This window comes from Oncorhynchus nerka, linkage group LG9a, assembly GCF_034236695.1.
Source record: "Oncorhynchus nerka isolate Pitt River linkage group LG9a, Oner_Uvic_2.0, whole genome shotgun sequence".
NCBI classification, from domain to species: Eukaryota; Metazoa; Chordata; class Actinopteri; order Salmoniformes; family Salmonidae; genus Oncorhynchus; species Oncorhynchus nerka.
In genome coordinates, this window is record NC_088404.1 from 31969269 (window position 1) to 31994386 (window position 25118).

Genomic DNA, 25118 nt, shown 5'->3' on the forward strand with positions numbered 1-25118 from the left:
CAGCCAAGCCTCGCGCTACTGCTCAAAGCTGAGTCATTCACACACACATAAATATTCACTCTCCCCCAGCACACACTAAACCATACTCTCTCTCTGTCTCTCTTGCGCACTAACACACACACAGCAGTATACCGTGTATACCCCCTTGACTTTTTCCCAAAATAATTACTTTACAATCTTATTCTAAACTCGATTAAATGTTTTCCCCTCATCAATCTACACACAATAGCCAATACACCAATGCTTATTTTCCACCATAATTTGCAAATAAATTCATAAAAAATCCTACAATCTGATTTTCTGGATTTTTTTTCTCTCATTCTGTCTGTCATAGTTGAAGTGTACCTATGATGATTACAGGCCTCTCATCTTTTTAAGTGGGAGAACTTGCACAATTGGTGGCTGACTAAATACTTTTTTTGCCCCACTGCATATATATATAAATGTCCTATAGCTCGACAGTTTAGAAGGTACAGAAAGGTACAATAGCAGGCCACTTATATGTTGTATTTTGTAAGGATGTATCGGTGCTAAGATAGACCCACCATTGGAAAATAGTGATGGGACACTGAGATGCTCTCTCTCCTTTCCAACTCCCCGCCAGTTCTTAATGCTGTAACCTATTTACATTCACTCTCCTCCAATAGGCTATAAGTAAGACAAATAAGTCAAAATAACTGTCCAACAAGCTATTGTAGTCTGGCTTTTCCTGGGACACAATATTTAAAAGGAATAGCCGAGGCAGCGGAGAGGCCAAATGTGTAACTGTGAAACAGAACAATGAAGACAGACAGGCTTGAGATGTATAGCCTAAGTTAGAAGTGTATGCATATTAATGATATAATTAGCTCAATATTAGGCTTAATAGTGCAGTGAATATATCCAGTCAATTTAAACTGCAAAATAAAAAAAGTTATCAGATAATGAAATCACAGGTAGCATACACTGTGTGCTCTCGAGGCTGCGCTTCCAGTCCCCGGGCAAGCAGTTTGAAAAGCTACACTATTGAATATTGGGCTCCCGAGTGGCATTGCGGTCTAAGGCACTGCTCAGTGCAAGAGGCGTCACTACAGTTCCTGGTTTGAATCCAGGCTGAAACACATCTGGCTTGGAGTCCCCATAGAGTGGCGCACAATTGGCCCAGTGTTGTCCGGGTTTGCCTTACATTTGACATAATGACAGAAGTGAAATGGCATGTTCTGTTCGTCATCCCAATCACATGCACATGCTTTCACCACCTATTACAAGCACAGTAATAACCTATGCAGAACCTATGAAACAACCAAAGTCACTCACTACACATGGCTTGGTGGGGTGGCACAATGTAGGCTTAAGCTACCCTTCAAAAGTAAGCCTACATATTAGGCACTAATTGTGGTAGTGTGTTGTGAACAGAAGAGAAGTGCAGGCAAAGCATTGGAAATTAAGATTCCAAATACATTTTATGAGGAGCTTGTTGATGGAGTACTTCTTCCAGACTGACACAAATAATTGCCACTGCTACATAGATAATCGTGGCTACATTACATAGACGTGTCGGCTACACTTACATGTACAACATATTACAATCATCTACTTTGTCACATATGCGTTATTTGACTTCGAGAACCAACAGTGAAGCACTCTTTCCTCAAATAACAACCTTTCCGCGAAGGGGGTTTTGAACTCGCAGCCACCAATTAGTGATAGCAGTAAGGGAAGCATCTATAACTTTATTTACAATGTAAACGTACATGTTGTTTAACTTGAATGCTGTGAAAGCACATGTCAAATGTTAAGGATGCATCAATGCAATATTAGCACACAACATTTTGTTATAGACCAACAAAACAAAAGTAAACCTTGAATTTGTAGGTTTAAAATATCCCTCTGATGGGCAGGGTTTTTAAGAAATGCCATTGGTTGCTGGATATAAAGTCTAAGATCTTTGATATGAGAAAGAGAGAGAGAGAGAGAGAGAGAGAGAGAGAGAATACTGACAGAGAATAAAACACTAACGTACTCTATGTACCTTTCCACCACAGGGACATAGGAGACCATTTGCATAGTGAATACTGTATGCAGTACATACTGTACATGTAGTATAGCATACAGGTTGCACATTTAGCAGTACAATGCAGCATTTGGGTAACACACTGTGACATTACTATGGTTACAGTGAGAATACTAACACCCGATGTCCGCCATATGCATATGCAGAAATCATCAGTTCACCTACTCTGTGTCTCACAAAGACACGGTGGTGTTTGGATTTTGGATTTTTGGTTCCAAAGGACAGATTGCCACTGGTCTATGCTTCACAGAGTGCCAAGAGTGTACAGCTGTCATCAAGGCAAGGGGTAGCTCCTTTGAAGAATGTCAAATATAAAATATATTTTGATTTGTTTAACACTTTTTTGGTTACTACATGATTCCATATGTGTTATTTCATAGTTTTGTTGCCTTCACTATTATTCTACAATGTAGAAAATAGTAAAAATAATGAAAAACCCTTGAATAAGTAGGCGTGTCCAAACTTTTGACTGGTACTGTACGTTCAGTAATTGATCATGACAGAGCAAATATTACAGATACTGTATGCTATGTCTAGTGTGTCTGAGTACAGTCTGACTACAGTCTGTGTGGAACTGCTGTGGGTGGGTGGAAGGTGATGAGTAAGGTGTTTGTTCAGTATGATTTTGTGTGCGTGTGTGTGTGCGTGCGTGTGTGTGTGTGTGTACAGGGAGCATTCCAATAACCAGAGTGCAGTTGTTATTAGATTGGGAGCCCTGCAAGCTTTATTAAACCTTGGTTCAATCCACAGTAATAGAGAGAGAGAACAACTGCATCTTCTTGAACACACACACACACACACACACGCACACGCACACTTGGGATGCAAGTCTCAAGGTTTATTCGACTCCATATCAGTAGTCTCTCTAAACAGATGGGTTGCCTCTGACAATGTACAAATGTTCTAACGTACACGTCTGTACCTAGACCAAAGTCAGTTTGGCAGAAAGGAAAGGGCAGGGTTGGGACATCCGTCCAGAGCCATATCGGTTTATGTCCTGCTGTAAATATTTCCCGTAGCTAGCTAGATGAAGCTCGCAGAGGATATTTTCAATGAGTGTATTTTGCAAGTGAGTAGATTGCATGTGCCATGACGTTAGCATTACAGGCTCACAACCACTGCCTGGCTGTGGCTAAAATGAGCTATCTGTGTCCGCATTGTGTCTGCTGATGTATCCCCAAACTGGTGATCTGTTGGAGAGTTGTCTGTCTGAAGAGCACCCTTCCACCAAAAAACATTATACTCAAGAAAATCCGACATAAAGCATGATTTGTTATTTGTTAATTCTTTGTTACTTTTACATCTTATTCTTTTTTATTTTTTAACTGCATTGTTGGTTAAGGGCTTGTAAGTAAGCATTTCACTGTAAGGTGAAATAATACCTGTTGTTTTCAGCGCAAGTGAAGCAGAAAATGTGATTTAAGTTGAGTATAGGACTGATATCTCTCATCTTATCACAAGCAGAAGATGAATTGGATGAGGGGATGAGATAGATCAGAGGTGAGGAGAAGTAAAGGGGGATTGAGGAAGGAATGGAGGAGCAGAGTGGACCCCTAAGGCACAGACCAGTGTAGTTGAATAAAGGAGTGAAAGTGAGCGGAGGGACGGATAGTCACGCTTTCCTGAGACTGAGGCTCTGTGTGTGTTTGTGTTTTTCTGTGTGTTTGTTTGTTTCTCTGTGTGTGTGTGTGTGTGTGTGTGTGTGTGTGTGTGTGTGTGTGTGTGTGCTCTCAGGGCTCCTTCAGTTCAGAGAGGGCTGGGGAGTGGTGCAGTCCCTACCTCATCTGTATTCAACACACACACTGTGAGAGAGAGAGAGACAGAGAGAGAGAGAGAGAGAGAGAGAGAGAGAGAGAGAGAGAGAGAGAGAGGAGAGAGAGAGAGAGAGCGTTTGAGTGAATGAGAAGATGATTCAGTCAAGTAAGAAAGAGAGTGTAACACAGTGGAAGCTTTATTTATGAATGACAGAGGAGGCATGTACAGCAAGAGAGCAGGCGGAGAGGTAGAAGGGACAGAAGTAAGAAAGAGGTAGAGAGGTTGGAGATGGGAGTGTGAGAGTAGTGGAGGGGGAGGAAAACTCCAAGTATGACTCAGAGGGAGCCCTTCTCTCTCATCTCCTCTCTTCCCTCCCTCCCAACCTTGAATGGATCTACAAAACTCTTTCGTTTTCATTTTCTCCCTCTATTTCATGTATTATCTTTTCTCTTGTCCATTTCTCCGTTTCTATCGGCCTCCAGGTGAAGACAAAAATAGAGGCCAATTTGGATGCCTAATAACTCGTACCTATCCTTTCTATCTTTCTCTTTTATTCTCACCTCAATACACTCACTAGCTCATGCTATGTGTGTATACCTTCTTGCTGCACAGCGTGGCTGTGGATAAAAACCTGTGAAAAACAGGAACACCTTGATGTTGCCAGGGTTAAAAGAACATCACTAGAGAGGTCTTAGATCATTGACAGTGTCTCTTAATCGCTCATAGACGTCTTTCATTTCAGTGTGTGTGTGTTTGTAGGTGTGCTAACTGCAGTTGATTGATGGTGTTTACTCTGTGATACATGATCAGACCTTAATGAGCTGGACTGTTGCTCCTCGTAAACACTCACAATGACATTGGCTGTCAATAACTGTGTGTGTGTGTGTATGTGTGGTGTGTTTGTGTGCATTCATACAGTAACACACAGCGATACACAGTGCCACAGTAACAGTGTCAGGGCAGGGCTGACAAAGGGAAGGGCCTGAAGTACATATGGAGTCACTGACAGTTTCACTGTGTGCTCCCTGCTACGGCTCACTGTCTGGACATACACCGCCTTCGGAAAGTATTCAGACCCCTTGACTTTTTTCACATTTTGTTAGGTTACAGCCTTAGTGTAACATGTATTCAATCGTTCTCCCCCCTCATCAATCTACACTATACCCCATTATTACAAAGCAAAAACGTTTTTCTATGCTAATTTTTGCAAATTTATATAAAATTTAAAAAACTGATATCACATTTACATAAGTATTCAGACCCTTCACTCAGTACTTTGTTGAATATCCTTTGGCAGCGATTACAGCCCTGAGTCTTCTTGGGTATAACGCTACAAGCTTGGCACACCTGTATTTGGGGAGTTTCTCTCATTCTTCTCTGCAGATCGTTTCAAGTTCTGTCAGGTTGGATGGGGAGTGTTGCTTCACAGCTATTTGCAGGTCTCTCCAGAGATGTTTGATCGAGTTCAAGTCTGGACTCTGACTGGGCCCCTAAAGGACATTCAGAGACCTACCCCCGAAGCCACTCCTGGGTTGTCTTGGCTGTGTGCTTAGGGTCGTTGTCCTGTTGGAAGGTGAACACTCGCCCCAGTCTGAGGTCCAGAATGCGCTGGAGCAGGTTTTCATCAAGGATCTCTCTGTACCTTTCTCCATTCATCTTGCCTCGATCCTGACTAGTCTCCCAGTCCCTGCTGCTGAAAAACATCCCCACAGCATGATGCTGCCACCACAATGCCTTACTGTAGGGATGGTGCCAGGTTTCCTCCAGACGTGACGCTTGGCATTCAATGCCAAAGAGTTCAATCTTGGTTTCATCAGATATAATCTTGTTTCTCATGGTCTAAGAGTCCTTTAGGTGCCTTTTGGCAAACTCCAAGTGGGCTGTCGTGTGCCTTTTACTGAGGAGTGGCTTCCGTCTGGCCACTCTACCATAAAGGCCTGATTGGTGGAGTGCTGCAGAGATACTTGTTCTTCTGGAATGTTCTTCCATCACCACAGAGGAACAGTTGAGCTCTGTCAGAGTAACCATTGGGTTCGTGGTCAACTCCCTGGCCAATGCCCTTCTCCCCCGATTTCTCAGTTTGGCCGGGCAACCAGCCCTAGTAAGTGTCTTGGTGGTTCCAAAATTATTCAATTTAAGAATTTATGGAGGTTACTGTGTTCTTGGGGACCTCCAATGCTGCAGACATTTTTTGGTACCCCAGATCTGTGCCTCAACACAATCCTGTCTCGGACCTCTACGGACAATTCCTCGATCTCAAGGGTTGGATTTTGCTCTGACATGCACTGTCAACTGTGGGACATAATATAGACAGGTATGAGCCTTTCCAAATCATTTCCAACCAATTGCATTTACCACAATCAAGTTGTAGAAACATCTCAAGGATGATCAATGGAAACAGGAAGCACCTGAGCACAATTCGAGTCTCATGGGGTTTGAAAAGGGTTTGAATATTTAAGAAGGTATTTCTGTTTCTTATTTTTTATAAATGTGAAGATTTTCTTTTTCTCTTTGTCATTATGGGGTATTGTGTGTAGATTTCTGAGGATTTTTTGTTGATGATTTAATCCATTTTAGAATAAGGCTGTGACTGTGCCTTTAAACAGCTTGGAAAATTCCAGAAAATTATGTCAGGACTTTATAAGCTTCTGATAGGCTAATTGACATAACTTGAGTCAATTGAAGGTGTACCTGTGGATGTATTTCAAGGCCTACCTTTAAACTCAGTGCCTCTTTGCGTGACATCATGGGAAAATCAAAAGAAATCAGCCAAGACCTCAGAAAAAAAATTGTAGACCCCCACTGGTTCATCCTTGGGAGCAGTTTCCAAACATCTGAAGGTACCACGTTCATCTGTACAAACAATAGTACGGAAGTATGAACACCATGGGACCACGCAGCTGTCACACCGCTCAAGAAGGAGACGCTTCCTGTCTCCTAGAGATGAACGTACTTTGTTGCGAAAAGTGCAAATCAATCCCAGAACAACAGCAAAGGATCTTGTGAAGATGCTGGAGGAAACAGATACACAAGTATCTATATCCACAGTAAAACGTGTCCTATATCGACATAACCTGAATGGCCGCTCAGCAAGGAAGAATACACTGCTCCAAAACCACCATAAAAAAAACAGATTTGCGGTTTGCAATTGCACATGGGGACAAAGATCATACTTTTTGGAGAAATATCCTCTGGTCTGATGAAACAAAAATAGAACTGTTTAGCCATAATGACCATCGTTATGTTTGAGAAAAAGGGGGAGGCTTGCAAGCCGAAGAACACCATCCCAACCGTGAAGCACGGGGGTGGCAGCATCATGTTGTGGGGGTGTTTTGCTGCAGGAGGGACTGGTGCACTTCACAAAATGGTTGGCACCATGAGGCAGGAGAATTATGTCGATAAATTGAAGCAACATCTCAAGACATGTCACGTCCTGACCATAGAAAGTCTTTATTTTCTATTTTGGAGTAGGTCAGGGCGTGACTGGGGGGGTGTTCTAGTTTATTATTTCTATGTGTAGTCTAGTTTTTGTATTTCTATGTTGGCCTGGTATGGTTCCCAATCAGAGGCAGCTGTCTATCGTTGTCTCTGATTGGGGATCATATTTAGGTAGCCTTTTCCCACCTGTTGTTTGTGGGATCTTGTTTTTGTATTGGTGCTTTTGAGCCCTACAAGGCTGTATGTTCGTTTATTTGTTTCTCTTTATTGTTTTTGTTGCTGGTTCACATTCAAATAAATGATGATGAACCCAAATCACGCTGCGTCTTGGTCTACCCATTTCGGCGATTGTTACAAGACATCAATCAGGAAGTTAAAGCTTGGTCGCAAATAGGTCTTCCAAATGGACAATGACCCCCCCCCCCCCACCCCCGATTCCAATGTTGTGGCAAAATGGCTTAAGGAAAAAAAGTTAAGTCAAGGTATTGAAGTGGCCATCACAAAGCCCTGACTTCAATCCTATAGAAAATGTGTGGGCAGAACTCAAAAAGTGTGTGCGAGCAAGGAAGCCTACAAACCTGACTCAGTTAGACCAGCTCTGTCAGGAGGAATGGGCCAAAATTCACCCAATTTATTGTGGGGAAGCTTGTGGAAGGCTACCCGAAACGTTTGATCCAAGTTAAACAATTTAAAGGCAATGCTACCAGATACTAATTGAGTATATGTAAACTTCTGACCCACTGGGAATGTGATGAAAGAAATAAAAGCTGAAGTAAACCATTCTCTCTACTATTATTCTGACATTTCACGTTCTTAAAATAAAGTGGTGATCCTGACTGACCTAAGACAGCACATTTTTTACTAGGATTAAATGTCAGGAATTGTGAAAATCTGAGTATATATGTATTTGGCTAAAGTGTATGTAAACTTCCAACTTCAACTGTATATATTTCTTATTTCCATTATTTTACTTTTAGATTTGTGTGTATTGTTGTGAATTGTTAGATATTACTGCACTGTTGGAGCTAGGAACACAAGTATTTCATTACACCCGCAATAACATCTGCTAAATATGTGTATGTGACCAATGAAATTGTATTTGACACACACACACACACACACACACACACACACACACACACACACACACACACACACACAGACACACAGACACACAGACACACAGACACACATACATATTCACGTTTCAAATCAAATTATATTTTTCACATGAGCCGAATACAACAGGTGTAGACCTTACAGTGAAATGCTTACAGACATATGTACACACACACACACACACACGCACACACGCACACACGCACACATACATACGCACACACAGTACGTAATGGCTATAGAATAATCCTGTCAGGAATGTCAGGGTGCTTACACTTCTGTTCCTGATGTAATGTTCATCTTGATTTATACTGATTTGCTTTGCGTGTGTATGTGTGTGTGTGTGTGTGTGTGTGTGTGTGTGTGTGTGTGTGTGTGTGTGTGTGTGTGTGTGTGTGTGTGTGCGATAGAGGGACAGATGGTGTGGTCAGCAGGGTGCAGGTGTATGTGGGCGGGTTTTTGCTACCTACTGCGTCTCTGATTGGACAGAGAGAGGTCAGCTGTAACACTCTCGTCCTTCCCCCAGGCCACTGACCCAACCCGATATCAACGCGCACACACACATGAGTCTTAATACTGTCTTAATAAACTTTATCCCCAAAGGTCACTATTAACTCGCACCCAGTGACTTTCTTTTTTTTCTCACAAATTCCCGATCCCTATTGCCTACCACCCCCTTCTCAGGTATCATAATGTAGGCTGAAATAATTCCTATTTTACAACTGTGTTAGAGAGGGAGTGTGAACTGTGTAGCCGTCACGCACTGTGTATGTGATAGGTGAGTCATTCCATGTCATTTCAGCAAGCCATGACACCCACTATCTCAGATGTTTCTGAAAAATGTTTCTGTAGTTAGAAACAGATAAGATTAGCATTCCTGCGACATTATTTTGTCTAAGTATAATTTCATCCCTGAGAAATTAAGCTAATTGGTTATACTCAAATTTACCTTTTTCTAACAATGAGTAAGACAAAGAAATGATCAAAAGCCACCCACGAACCCGTATACAATATCAGTTCTCTATGTCTGACAAGTAGGATGGAGCTGCGGCTTGGAGTATTGTTTCTTCATCCTATGTAATGCATTCTCAGTGAATTTGGCAATGTTTTTTATTCCCTGTTCAGAGAAATGTGTTATTGAAGTTATTAGGTGTATGTCCCATCATATGTCCCATCATCCATACATATTACCAGGTTCTGACCACTAGATTCCTCATGTCTAACTCATTGGTACTATATTTATTGAATATGATACAATTCCTATAAATTAAAATGGCCAATTTGGATGCAATCAATTAGCTTACTTTCTCAGAGATTAAATTATATTTCAAAAACATAATGTTGCAGGAATGCTTTCAGAACAATCCGATACGGTGGTTGTCAAAACCCAGGTTTCAGATGAAAAACACACACACACACATAAAATATATAAACTGCAATGGGCTACATTTTTTTGAAAATACACTACCCACTACAATCTGAATGCATTCTGGCCATTCAATCTCCCAAAAACAACATTGTCAAAAAAAGCGTAGGTATAAGTAACCTTTGAGGTTATACAATTCAAATTACATTCCAGAGAAGGATCATTTTGTGCTTTTTGTCAGTTTTTTTAAATGTTAGGATCTAACTTATACATTTGCTTTTATAATTCATGAAAATTGAGTATTTCATTTTAAAGGACAACAATATGCCACATCTGTGTTGTGTTAGTGTGATCAGCACCTGCTGCTTAGTTACGGACATATGCATTCTGGTCTCAGAAACAGTTACATCTGTGTCTTCAAAATTGGAATATAACGCTGTGTGTGTGAGTGTCTGTCTGCTGCATTCCAATGATCTATTGTGCTTATCTGAGAGCCCATTACAGCACTCAGTTCTAGGCTAACAACACAGCCCTGAGCCACGAAGGGTCCAGGTTTACCAAGTATTAGCCCTGAGCCACGAAGGGTCCAGGTTTACCAAGTATTAGCCCTGAGCCACGAAGGGTCCAGGTTTACCAAGCATTAGCACCAGTGGAAGGTTTGTGCCTGGTCTTGTATAACTACAGTAATGGTTGAATCACCCTGCAATCCCCTTGAGATCATTAGTAATGCCTGTCTTTGGACCATGTATGTATGTCTACTGGCTTGTGTGCTTGCATGTGAATGTATGTCTGTCTACTGGCTTGTGTGCTTGCATGTGAATGTATGTCTGTCTACTGGCTTGTGTGCTTGCATGTGAATGTATGTCTGTCTACTGGCTTGTGTGCTTGCATGTGAATGTATGTCTGTCTACTGGCTTGTGTGCTTGCATGTGAATGTATATGTGCGTGTGTTCGTGCACGCGCTCCAGGTATCCGCCACTGGCCACAGCAGTGTTAATATTCCACACACACTGGGCGCGGCCTGAGACCATTAATCATGTTTGTGAATGTCTAATCTCAATGTTATTTGGTCGGTTTCATTTTCCCGGCTGTCTAGAAGATTTACAATGGTGTGCAGAGGAGAGGTGTATGTGTGTGTGTGTGTGTGTGTGTGTGGGTGTGTCAGTGCGTTTGTTTTAGGTAGAATAGCCTGTAATGTAATGGGTTATGTTGCTGGATGTACTTTGTGTGTTTAGTTGTTGTGTGTATGTTAAGACTGTGTGTGTTAGAGTGCATGTGTTTGTGTATGTGTGAGTGTGAGTGTGTGAGTGGTCTAGTGGCTTGACCAGGTTACAGGGGAAGCGTCTCTGTCCGTTTCCATGATGACAACAAGTGGCCTATCGAGATGTATCCATCATGGTGATGCTATCTGATTATAGAGAGGTAGAGGGAAAGGAAGGCCCCTGGGGGATTGTCAACTCTAACATATCCCCCCCACACACACATCAGATGACCATATATCAGATGACTGTCTGCTGGGTTTGTGGTCCAACAGTGGTCACAGAGAGTCTTGGGGTGTCTGTGGAGGTACAATCACATATATGGATACTACAATAGACTATCTATGCATCTGTGGGCTATTTCCACTATCTTTCTGTAGACTAAACTACAGACGAGAAGAGAAGGAATATAATTTACCTTGCTCTTCTTCATCGGATTGGGAGTCAGCTACACAGCATTTTGAGTAGAGGAAAGATATATTACATGTGAAAGACATCGAAAGCGACAAAAATAGATTTGGTGGAACTATGCACATACTACAGTGAAAGATGTACAAAGCTCGTTATGTACTTAAACAGAGTCAAAACTACAACAGGCCCTTATACCAACTACTACACAGTGCTAACCATGACTATACCCTCTGCCACTACGCCTAAACACTAAGCACCAGTTTCCAGGATTGATCAAGACATTTAAATTGTTTTTTAGTCCAGGACAAAGCTTAATCTGTGTCTGGGAAACCATCTCTTAAGAGTTTCTATTATACATTAAAAATGCCTGGAGGCTGTAGAGTTGCACAGCTGTGTTTACCTTCTGATCCCTGAGAAACACCATTCTCTACAGGACAGAGAGTACGACAAGACCATGTTAATCCATACTATATTGTTTTATTACAGCCCTGGTTTAAAGGCTACAAAACCACTTCACAGCTCACCCGACATACCAAACAACTAACAGGGTTAGCCTAGCCAATGCTAATCCTCAGGGGGAAGGCTAGCTAGCTATGCTACCAAACACACAGTGGGCTATGAGAGGAGAGTTATCATGCAGGCCTGTTGGTTTTACCCAATCTCAGGGCCTCATACAGGTGTTCCTCTGTTGTCACAGGATAAAGGGATGAGAGAGTGACAAGAGAAGAATAGGGGGGATGATGAAAGGGAGGAGAGATGTGAGTGAGTAAATGGAGGTTCAACAACAAAGTAAGTCAGGGACACCACTCTACAAAACCAGGCACTTGAAATAACAGCTGTAACAGATAAAGCTGGTTAAAGTAGGTCATTGATGTTTAAAGTGAATAGTACTCTTACACTGTAAAAGGTAGAAGACAACCTTCTTTATTCTTACTAAGGGGGTGGGGGAGAGTATCCCTATCCTTCCATGGAATACCTTCACACTGAAACTGAACATGTGCTCTGGCATCTGCCAACCTTTCTCCCCAGGAATATAGCACGGTAGATAAGCTTCCTGTCTTTCCCCCTCCTCTTTTCTCATCCTCTCTTTCCCCAGTGTAAATGAGGCCTGTAACTATTAGCAACTCATCCATTCATGAATGCAGATGAGACGGAATGTATTATGAATCAAAGTGGAGACCATCCATCCACAGGGCCTCGGGTCACAACACCCCTCTATGCACTGTGAGGTGGACTGGTCACTACGGGTTAGCAGCAACAAGACCAGGTAGAGACTAGCAAAACTGAAGAGTGAAAAAAAGATTTTTGCCTTCTAATTGGCATTCGATACAGCTTATATCCATGAACTAGAGTGGAAAGAACTACTGGGTGGGCCAGTCTGCTATGTGGGTGGGCCTATGCCCCCCCCAGGCCCACATATGGCTGCGCTGTTGTCCAGTCAATCTATAGATTAGGGCCAAATGTATTTACATTTATTGAATTCCTTATATGAACTGTAACTATATATTTTTTCAGTATACATGGAATCAAAAAGGGGTCTCCTTGGAACCAAAAGGGTTCTCCTTGGAACCAAAAGGGTTCTCCTTGGAACCAAAAGGGTTCTCCTTGGAACCAAAAGGGTTCTCCTATGGCGACAGCCGAAAAACGCTGTCGGAACCCTTTTTTCTAAGAGTATACAGTTAGAGCCATGCTGGTCATTATTATGCAACCCTGCCAGATGGCTCAGTTGGCTGGAGCGCGGTGCGTCAACTCCAAGGTTCAATTCCAGCCTGATCCAAATGTACTGACTGTAACAGTTGAGAGCATATGCTACACACAGTGTCATGTATTGTCATTCAAATTCACACAGACTGGTGTGTAACAGCACTGGTGACTTCATTCTCAATACAATGTACAGTATGATTTATCAGGTTTGTGGCCATGTGAATAACCTTGAACAAAGCATAAAATTAGCAAAAAGGTGAATGCATTTAATTGTGTATGTGTGTTCAACAGAGATGGAAAGTTCTGTGGGTGGGAGAAGGGATTTACTCATCATGTCATTATTATCAGACTGGGTCCCTGAGTTCCTCTATTCATAGTACTCACCACACTGTGTTGTTTTCCACATCTGCAGTTTGTATCAACATCAAACACACAGTCTAGGGGCGGGAGTGTCTCATACCAGGATATGGGGTACAGAGGAAAGTGGTATCTGTGGTTGTGGGTGTGTGTCTAAGAGACTGTAGGAGAGTAAAAGCAGTCAACACATTTCACCATGTAGGGATGTGTAGAAGAGTGACTACGTTGCACACGGAAGAAGAATCACTCTGAGGAGGGAGTACGAGGTAGGTGTATGCTCTTGCCCAAACTGTATTCAGCCCCTAACCCCTACCCCGTCTGTACTTGTGGATATCTGGAAGGCTTTGATAGATGTAAATTACATCACACTGCTTGCTTGGTGAGCACTGCTTCCTCCAATTCAGCTCATACTGAGACTCAAACCCAGGAACTCTGCCTCGCCAACACATATGACCGCCCTCCTGAAGAGTCTTACCCAGGTAGTGTAAGTGGGGGAGGAGGTAGTGTAAGTGGAGACACTTCAGGCTGAGGAGTGAGTTTCACAGATCCTCATCTGCTACATAAGCAATATGGTGACAAAATCCAGCAGAGCTATTACAATATTGGTTACACCTATCAAATCCTATCAAATCCTATCAAATGTGCATATGGGTTAAGGGCTAGGCGTCAGTTTAGGATTGGGCAATAGAGGCCATGCACTGAAAGGCAGCAACTTATGTAGAATACACACACACCGACTGTACACACACACACTCCCTCCTCAACCAACAACCAAACACTACAGTTGTCTGGGGAACGAGAGGTGTGGGTTTGGATATAGAGGAGATTGGGAGAGAGAGAGACGGGGTGACAGTAATGTTGGAAAATGTTGTGTCGTTTTACCTTCTATGTCATTAGAGTCATAGTCTGGAGTGAGGCATGGATGGAGAAGAGAACACACAGACACCATGACTACAGCACCATTAGGATTAGGAGCTGCAGAATACATAGACAGCCATGACAACGCTGATGAAGAAAGACTGACTTTAAAAGCACTTCAGATGCATTAGATAACAAATGTACCGCTCTCCAGTGGTGAAGTGACATTACAGAGGCATGAACAGAATGAGAGCAGTGGAGTGACCATGTCATGTAAAGTATAATGTTATCCATGTCATGTAAGTATAGTGTATGGATGACCCGTCCTGCTAGCGCTGTAGTACCTCTACTGTTAAACACAGCTTCTGTCACATTCATTTACCTACATACACCTGTGACAAGAGTAGTGGAAGTGGTTTGGTGAACCACGCTCGTGTGATGTCTGACCTTGCCTAAGACTAGAGACTAGAGCCAGACTTAATCAGCATATAGATTTCCACATTATTTTATAGAAATAATAAAAGTTTGTGTTCCCAATGCAACAGTAAGATTTGTTGGTTTCTTAAATGAGATATGTCTGTTTAATCATTCTAAATTCCTTCCTACATCTGAGACCCTTAGAGTTGAATAAAAACACATGTGAAAAGTGGTTATACCAGGAAATGACAGGTCCTTATAACCACTTTATGAACAGTCATAGTGTACTAACCTTTCACTCTCTCTCCACGGTTCAGCTGGATCTCTCCCTCGCCCTGTGGCGTGTACGGTTTGACCACGATGAAGGTACGTCCCGGTACGGCGCTGTAGAGTTTCCGCTTGGGCCCGCTGGCACCGGCAATGGCAGGAGGGGTGTGGGTGGGGGGACTGGGGTCCCGTTGCACCGTACCCGGGCTGTAAACAAACACATAGGTTACCGTGGTAATGCCAGGCAGCTGGTAGCCGAAACCGGTGGTTACCGACATGGTCGGTCGCCTAACGGTTGTCACAGTGACCGGTTGTAAGATAAGTCTGTCCGAGTGGTCAACAGTCAACGGTCCCAAAGCAAACCTTGAGGGAAAGTCATGGGATGAGAGGTCACGCCTCCTCCCCTCCTTCTCTAAATCCTTCTCTCTGTTGTTCTTCCTCTTATTCCGTTACAGCAAACAAAATCCCCCTGTCCCCCTCCCTCCACCCCTCTTCTCCTCTCCTCTCGGTTCTCTCCGAGGCAGGAGAAGTAGTGTTAATGGTTAACAGTAACGGAATCGTTCCCGTCTCTGTCGCTCAGATCCTTCTGGCAGTCCCCTTGGGTCACACATATCCTGAGCTCCCGCTCTGACCGAATAGCCCTCCAGAGAGGGGAAGAGATCCCTGCGTCTTTACAGCCTCCAGTGCTCCAGGCTGAGTTACAGATCCCACCTACTCCCCTGGCTCTGGAGGTCTAGGTCCTGCCGTGGAGGAGAGGGAGAGAGGCTGGCTCTGCTCCCCGACCAAGACTCCTTCTCCTGGGAGTCCCTCTCCACTCCCCTCCACCCCTCACACACACGTGCCCGCTCACACACACTCACACAAGCATACACACTGGCGCCGACGCTGCTGCTAACCCTGCTGCTGCTACCACTACTGCACTTGGCATCTCCCCTCCCCTCTGACGGCTCACACACACTCACACAGCTCTCTCCGAGCATTCTACCCAACACACAAGCAGGCTGCCCCCTCCGCTACTGCGAACACTATACCTCCACTAGAACAACATACGCTAGCAACAGCTTGTCGCGAACACAGTGTGCCGACATACACACACACACGCCCCACAGCACCATTGATCTCCTCCCGCCTGTCTGCCTGTGTGTGTGCATGCGCCACTGCTCCCCGGGGCAGGTTGATGTGTGATGGGGGGAGGGGGGGGTTGTTGCTGGCTTAATTGTTGCTGGCAATCTACCTCCTCTTGAATCGCCTTGAAACACCTTTTCTCTCTCCCCCTTTCTGCCCCATCTCTCTGTCTCTCTCTCTCTACCTTCCCTCCATCTCTCTGTCTCTCTCTCTCTATCTTCTCTCTGTCTCTCTCTCTCTACCTTCCCTCCATCTCTCTGTCTCTCTCTCTCTACCTTCCCTCCATCTCTCTGTCTCTCTCTCTCTACCTTCCCTCCATCTCTCTGTCTCTCTCTCTCTACCTTCCCTCCATTTCTCTGTCTCTCTCTCTACCTTCCCTCCATCTCTCTGTCTCTCTCTCTCTACCTTCCCTCCATCTCTCTGTCTCTCTCTCTCTACCTTCCCTCCATCTCTCTGTCTCTCTCTCTACCTTCCCTCCATTTCTCTGTCTCTCTCTCTACCTTCCCTCCATCTCTCTGTCTCTCTCTCTCTACCTTCCCTCCATCTCTCTGTCTCTCTCTCTCTACCTTCCCTCCATCTCTCTGTCTCTCTCTCTCTACCTTCCCTCCATCTCTCTGTCTCTCTCTCTCTACCTTCCCTCCATTTCTCTGTCTCTCTCTCTCTACCTTCCCTCCATCTCTCTGTCTCTCTCTCTCTACCTTCCCTCCATCTCTCTGTCTCTCTCTACCTTCCCTCCATTTCTCTGAGGGAGGTGTCTGGTGAATTCTAATAGAGCTGAAGCAGAGGTTCTCCTGGTATTCATTCATCACTACTGCTGCAGCTGTGTGTGTGAGTGTGTGCGTGTGTGTGTGTGTGTGTGCGTGCGTGCGTGCGTGCGTGTGTGTGTGTGTATGCGTACATGTGAGCTCCACCCTGTATCATACTGCTGCCTGTTTGTCTGTGTCCTCAACACTCACCCTCCCATCCTTCTTACAGCTGCTTTTCTCCACTCTCCCCCCTTCTCTCTGCTTTATCTTTGGTCTTGCAAAATCATGGATACAGTGATTCATGAATCAATCTGTTTTTATCTTGCATCTGTGTGCTTATGTGTGTTTGTCTGTGTGACTTTGTTTACATATGTGTGTACATTGTGGGTATCATGTGATATGTGTCTGTGTGAAAACTCCTCACTCTATATCTACCCCTCCCCTCTCCCTTTCTGTCTTTCCCTTCTTCCTGTCTCTCCCTTTCTGTCTCTGTGTCGTATCAATCACTCGTAACCCTTTATTCATTCATTCTCCTCTCTCCATCTTTCCCGCTTCCTCGCCTCTCTCCCCTTTTCTCTCCCTCTCTCTCTCCCTCTACCCTTCTCACTCTCCTTCGAGGCAGCGGCTTGCTGACGGTTTTCCAATTACCTCGGGACTGAGCGGAGGGAGAGGAGGAGAGAGGAGAGGAGGAGGAGAGGGAGAGAGAGAGAGAGAGAGAGAGAGAGAGAGAGAGAGAGAGAGAGAGTGGAGAGGCTGAGGTGGCTGCCTGCCGCATGTTAATGACTGAGCCCAGGACACTCCACCCTCCGCACACTGAATACAACACAGAGTAAAATGGAGTGGGGGAGGCAGAGAGGGAGGGAAGGAGGGAGGGCAGGGCAGAGAGATGGAGGGAGGGAAGGAGGGAGGGCAGGGCAGAGAGGGAGGGAGGGAGGGAGGGAGGGAGGGAGGGAGGGAGGGAGGGAGGGAGGAAGGAAGGAAGGAAGGGAGGAAGGAAGGAAGGAAGGAAGGAAGGAAGGAAGGAAGGAAGGAAGGAAGGAAGGAAGGAAGGAAGGAAGGAAGGAAGGAAGGAAGGAAGGAAGGAAGGAAGGAAGGAAGGAAGGAAGGAAGGAAGGAAGGAAGGCAGGCAGGGCAGGGCAGGGCAGGGCAGAGAGATGGAGGGAGAAAAGAGGAGAGAGACAGGTTGGGGATAATGGGAGGAAGAGCGAGGGAAAGGAGAGAGATGAAAGAAGAAGCTAAAGTGGGCAGGAGAGACAGGGGTACAGGCAGAATAAGATAAAGAGAGGGATGAGGCTAAAAGAGGACAGAATGGACCGGGTAAACAAGGAAATAGAACTTGGCTTCCACACCTAATTAAGCCAGTAGCTAAACGGATGTGCATTCACATTCATTTATTACAGGCTATTCAACTACATCGCTAAATGCTGCTGCAAGCTGGTCTGGACCATCCATGTTATACAAAAATACACACACACAAATAAAATAACATTTTGTTTGTCACATGCTTCGTAAACAACAGGTGTAGACTAACATTGAAATGTTTACTTACCCTCACACTCAAACTGGGGGTTGGAACTGAAATTCTTTTCCAATCATTTAGTTCTGAACAGAACCACTATTTCTTCCTTCTGTTCCAGCAAAATAAAGTTCTGAACCGGTTTGAACCCAACAAAAAGTATTGGTTTATATGGTTATTTTCTGCGCGACATGAAATGACTTCACCAATCAGTGCAGATAGAGCAGCTTGCTATGGAGTGGGTAAGCGATTTCATCTGTATAGACAAGTCATTAAGAGCAAATAGTCTTTTGCTGTAACAGCATGGTTTAAACATAAAGAAAGACAAACACACACTGTGCTGCCAGAGACAGTGTAGGGCGTCAGGTGCAACTAACATTTTGCGGCTGAGGAAAGAGCAAGAGAGGATGGAGGATGAAGCTTGCCTTGACGCACTGGGCATGCTGTTATGACATACATTATCTGAATTAGGCCCACAGAATTATACCTACGGAGGAGCGGCTTCTATCTTGGAACTTTGAATGTTTTTGAATTTCCGAGTTGGTTTAATGTTGGACCAGAGCTAGCTAGCTAACAAGCTTGTATGTGCAGATAAAAACACGTCTTTACCTTTTTGTAGTTAAGAAATCCAATGAGAAACATGATAACTATAGTATCATTAACTACCATTGAAAAAGTGAATCCATTCTTTTAAACATCTCTCCCTAATTTCTGAATCATGCTTGTAACGTCTTCAGTAGGCTACAGTAACCTAGGCTTCAAAGGGGAGGGGCAGGTATCCTACAAACAGATGGAAAAGATGCAGGCAGACACTGGAATATGTTTCTGAGTGCTTTGCAAATGCACTTTATTGCTATTTTTGTGGACCAGAAAAAATGCCTGGAACGTAAAATAACGCTATTAATCGGTTTCCATGCTTTTAAAATAACAATTCTGTTCTGGAACAGTATAGATTACTTTTGTTTCCGGGTTGGGTTCTGTTCCTCAAGTCATTTTGTTATTTTCCGGTTTTCTCTTCTGTTCCCTGAACCGGTTCCAACCCTTGACACTTTGTCGCATGCACGCACGCACACACAAACAAACAAGCCCCCCCCACACACACACACACACACACACACACACACACACAGAGAGAGAGAAACTCACACATACACACAAAGAAACACACAGAGAAACTCACACATACACACAGAGAAACAGAGAATCACACACATACACACAGAGAAACTCACACATACACACAGAGAAACACACACAAACACACAGAGAAATTCACACATACACACAGAGAAACACACACATACACACAGAGCTGTAATGGTACGTATGATGGTCTGACCTCTGTGGTGGCAGATCCCCTGATTGTTCCTTGCAGCTGGGCTGGAGTATGTGGGGGTTGCTGCTGGTGGTGTTTGTGTGTGTGTGTGTGTTTGTATGTGTGTGTGTTGGTCCCTGTAGACTCTAGATTGATCTCCAACTGTCCTCCCCTTTAATGGCCTGTGTTTACACTGCCACAACGGCACACCTATCAGTGTGTGTGTGTGTGTGTGTGTGTGTGCGTGTGTGTGTGTGTGTGTGTGTGTGTGTGTGTGTGTGTGTGTGTGTGTGTGTGTGTGTGTGTGTGTGTGTGTGTGTGTATAGGAAGGGGTGGACATGCAGGAACAACACTATTGATCTAAATTAACTGCAGGATGAATGACTAGAGCTTTAACCACCGTTTAGACACATTTATAAATACATTACTGCAAAACATACCTTCAGACACACCGTTTAAATAAAGCAAAAATGAACAACTACAAGGCTCTCAGCCATTTCTCTGTCCCTCCCTCACTCCCGACTTTGTTCCAACTCTCTTTCCTTCCCATCTCTTCCTTTTTCATAGAACACTGCTTCTGTAACTGTGGTAACTGTCGACACAGAAGGAGATAATACATCTGGTGAACTTGAAGTTTGTTCTAAACACGCACACACACACGGACACAAACGCATGGACACACACGCACGGACACACACGCACGGACACACACGCACACACACACACAGGCGTGCGCGCACAATCACCCTTCTCATGCAAATGGCCCTCACACAAATAGGTTTCCCTCCATAAGGTGGGTTCATCCCATTATAAAATACAATCATAAGTATCATCATACTCTGCATCCTAATGACCAGCTCTTTCTCTCCATCTTTTTCTCTGCATAGCTGCACCTGAACAAAGATATTATACCACTGTTTTCTCTCTATCTCAGCACCTCTCTCTTCCTCATCACTGCATCCATGTGAATAGCCATGGTTATGACATTGTGTGGTAATCTATTGGTAAAAGAGAACATTCGAGTTGTGTTCAGGAGATCATAGTGTCTGTGGAAGCAGCTAGCTGCGGACGCTAAGCAGACACAACAACTCTAAGGCACATTGACACTGACTAAACCCCAAACAGATGGATCAATACCTCATCCAAACATCTACCTCAGATTAAAATGGAGAAATAAAAAACAAATACGGCCATAACTATTACATCATATCAGATATCCACATTGACTATGTTATTTATACCAACTAGCTCTAACAGTCTCACATCAGAATTAGACGTTCATCCATGTTTCTCAAATATTAAATGCAGAAGTTGTTGCAAACGTCAAGTTTCGAAGTGTTTAAGGTTAACTTTAGGCATTAACCCAGAATGGTTAACATTTACATTACATTTAAGTCATTTAGCAGACGCTCTTATCCAGAGCGACTTACAAATTGGTGCGTTCACCTTAAGACATCCAGTGGAACAGCCACTTTACAATAGTGCATCTAAATCTTTTAAGGGGGTGAGAAGGATTACTTTATCCTATCCTAGGTATTCCTGAAAGAGGTGGGGTTTCAGGTGTCTCCGGAAGGTGGTGATTGACTCCGCTGTCCTGGCGTCGTGAGGGAGTTTGTTCCACCATTGGGGGCCAGAGCAGCGAACAGTTTTGACTGGGCTGCGGGAACTGTACTTCCTCAGTGGTAGGGAGGCGAGCAGGCCAGAGGTGGATGAACGCAGTGCCCTTGTTTGGGTGTAGGGCCTGATCAGAGCCTGGAGGTACTGAGGTGCCGTTCCCCTCACAGCTCCGTAGGCAAGCACCATGGTCTTGTAGCGGATGCGAGCTTCAACTGGAAGCCAGTGGAGAGAGCGGAGGAGCGGGGTGACGTGAGAGAACTTGGGAAGGTTGAACACCAGACGGGCTGCGGCGTTCTGGGTGAGTTGTAGGGGTTTAATGGCACAGGCAGGGAGCCCAGCCAACAGCGAGTTGCAGTAATCCAGACGGGAGATGACAAGTGCCTGGATTAGGACCTGCGCTGCTTCCTGTGTGAGGCAGGGTCGTACTCTGCGGATGTTGTAGAGCATGAACCTACAAGAACGGGCCACCGCCTTGATGTTAGTTGAGAACGACAGGGTAAGGGTTAAGGTAAGGGTTAAGGTTTGGGATAGGCTGAAAACTAAAACCTCAAAAACAACTTTCTATCCTGGATTCTAACATGCAAACTTTGTCACCAGAGGCAGATGCCTACATCCCTCCGCCATCCCTGTCCACAATGCCCTAGCAAAACCAAAACTTACTTGAAGGCAACAGTGCTCACTGTTGCCCCTAGTGGCAGGTTTCCATGTCATCTCCCGACATCCTCAGACACGGATGGACATCGTATACTGACTTGTATCATGGGTGACCTGGCTGTACAAATAACTGTATGTACAACATATTTTGCTAACACTTTTTTTTAACCCTCTTTTATAATAAGGTTGACATTACAGATGTTATAAACAGTGACAACATCTTAGGATGACTGACAGTAGTGTTATATGATACAGTGTCACGCTCACCAAATGAAGATAAAGTTGTTTGTGTTTTAATGTATGTACAACATAGATCTGTATCATCGCTGATTTATCTAAACCACTGAAATACAGCAGCCATTGATTATACAGGACTAAATGTCCTCCTACATCTTATCTCACTAATGTGTGTGTGTGTGTGTGTGTGTGTGTGTGTGTGTGTGTGTGTGTGTGTGTGTGTGTGTGTGCGCGTGCATCCAAACTGTGTCCCAAAGCGAAGGGATTAGCAGCCAAACGGCTCAATGCTGGCTGAACTGTGTCGCCTTTTGATGATGCAGACTATGATGCGTTCGGATCGATTCCGCCATGTCCTCCTTTAATGTGGATTCTCTAAGCTGGACTCAAGAGATTCTCTCTCTTTCTTCCCCTCTCTCTCTCTTTCCCTTTCTCTCTCACACACTTTCTCTCTATCCTGCTTTCGCTCTCTATTTCTTTCTCTCAGCCTTTTGGCAGCAGTAAGAAACCATGGATAATTTCACTCCAACAGCCCCTAGTGTGACTAATACAGGGAGAACGAGGGATGAGAGAGAGAAGAGAGGGAGATAGATAGAGACAGAGGAGGGGGAGGAGAAAGAGGGAGGACAGGAAGTGACAGTGGATAAGGGATGAAAGAGAGGATGTGAGAAAGAGAGGGAAAGGTAAAAGAAAAGGTGAGAAAGAGATGGACAGAAAATGAATAGGGGACAGATGCAGAAAGCCTAGGGAAACAGGAAAGGGGCCTATTACCTTACCAACCTCCAAGGAAATCATTGGTGTCATCTTGGTTTTCAATGGTATCGATAACTCACTCACATTGTGACATCCACCCTTTATATGTATCTAAATTCCAACCATTTCACCATTCCCAGATGCCCCCTGGCAACAGTGTTGGACTCCTTACAGCACCGCCCACTCTGGTGTGAGAGGAAGTGATGGCATGTTCCACAGGAAGTCGTTGTGTTGGCCGTAGGGGCGGGCCACTGCCGGCCAAACTAATTTCACACTTCCCTGGTACCCAGAATGCCCCTGGAGTTATCACCGGGCGGACAGACGGTCACAGAGCGAAAGATGGAGAGAGAGAGATGGAAAGATGGCGCAGGGAGGGGGACTGAGAGAGAGAGACCAGTAGTAGCCAACAAGAGGGAGGGAAAGGAGTAGTGAAGGAAGGAAAGAAGAAGGGAGGGAAACAAGGAAGGAGGGGTGAAGATTAGGTATAAACGTATAGCTAATGTTTTCCTTGTCATTTGAGGACCGTCTCTCTCTCCCTCAGATGTCCTCAGGCCTTTACTGTTGTGTCAATAACATCAGTAATTTCCAGACCTGTCACTTCTTACACAGATAAACATGACTAATTACAGCAAAAGAATAACAGAAAAGAACAGACAGGCATCTAGGACAGGACACATCAGGGAAATGACCTCTACCTCCCTCTATCTGCGCCTTTCTTTATCCCTCCATCTGTACCTCCCTCAGTCTAACTACTACTGATACGGGAGTCTCAGTAAGCATATTATATGCACTGAAAATTAAGGTCTTACTATACCTCTTTGTGCAGACAAGTACATTCAAATACAGGCAAGCTACACTACCTCTACCAACAGGGTGTCAAGTTCAACACACTGGTGCTGCTTTACTACTGTGGCCTTCTTGAGACAAAGGGAAGGGTGGGACGAAGAGAGAGAGAGAGAGAGAGCGAGCGAGCGAGAGATAGAGGTCTGATTAGCAGCATGTGTGATGGATGGAGTGAAGTGACAGTAGGGTATTACAAATAGAGAGAGGGCTATAGTCATGTCTGTAATGCAATTCCCATGTCAGACATCAAACTGCTGCCGCTTCTGGAGAATAAGGGCACGCACGCACGCACGCACGCACGCACACACACACACACACACGCACACACACACACACACACACGCACACACACTTGCAGAAACGAATACACACATACAGTGTTCTATAGGAGAAGCATAAAGCTATGTGTTAATCATGTACTGAGTCAGTACAACTGACACATGATCACAATAAAATGGTTAGGAACCTCAGCATTAGTAATCTGCTCAATTTATCCCATACTGGAGAGACAATGACAAGGAGAAGAGAGGAGGAGATTTCCTTTCAGATCAGACCCAGAACTGTTCATTGTCCCCCAAGGAGCAGTATATTAAATATATGATTGATTGTCTGTCTCACCTGAGCCGTCCTCGAGGGACATGTCCTAGAGGGTGTCCGTGTGTCTTCCTGATGCCCTGATCGCCCTCATGCAGATGACTGTGTAGCGAGGGAGAGCGGGAGTGGGAGGAGCGAGAGCTGCCTGTGCTCTGGAGACTGCTGTCTGGCATCTCTCCATGACGAGTCTGGAATATAACACACACACACAGTCTGTTACACACACATTCCATAAATCTTTGTCACAAAACACACAGAAAGGCAAACACACACACACTCTGTCTCTGTCTCTTTCTCTCTCTCTCTGTCTCTCACCTCCCCCAGGCTGGCATGTTGTTGGTGTTGTCCCAGTGCAGGGAGGCTTCTCAGAGAGGGGACAGGAGACTGACCCTGTCGACCGTGACCCTGCCCCAGACCTTGACCCAGACCTTGACTGCTGTCCCCGTTGAGGTTGTTGTCGCTAGCGGAGCGCAGCAGGGAGCGGGGCGAGGGCAGTCCTCCCACCAACACACGTCTACGGCTGGTGTAGGATGGGGTCTCCCTGAAAGGCACTGGGAGAGGAACACACAACATGTTGCTGGCCTAATCAACATGACAATGTATGCCTTTATGCCTAAGGCACTGCCGAGGGTATTGAGTTAGGAAAACATCTTACTGCATTAAATTAGGAATCTGGTGTATTCTTTCCTTCAAACACTAGATGGCAGACTATTCACA

At 44.6% G+C, this 25118-nt stretch overlaps 1 protein-coding gene across 1 annotated transcript in view; it reads right to left on the minus strand.

Annotated features, from left to right (window-relative positions):
* Positions 1 to 25118, minus strand: part of LOC115117504 (SH3 and multiple ankyrin repeat domains protein 3-like) — a 118307-nt gene that overhangs the window by 60303 nt on the left and 32886 nt on the right. The window contains exons 7-9 of the mRNA XM_065022146.1: positions 24717 to 24952; positions 24426 to 24589; positions 15030 to 15211 (exon numbers count right to left, since the gene is read on the minus strand). Coding sequence (XP_064878218.1) covers positions 15030 to 15211; positions 24426 to 24589; positions 24717 to 24952 — 582 coding nt within the window. The remainder of the gene's footprint in view (positions 1 to 15029; positions 15212 to 24425; positions 24590 to 24716; positions 24953 to 25118) is intronic.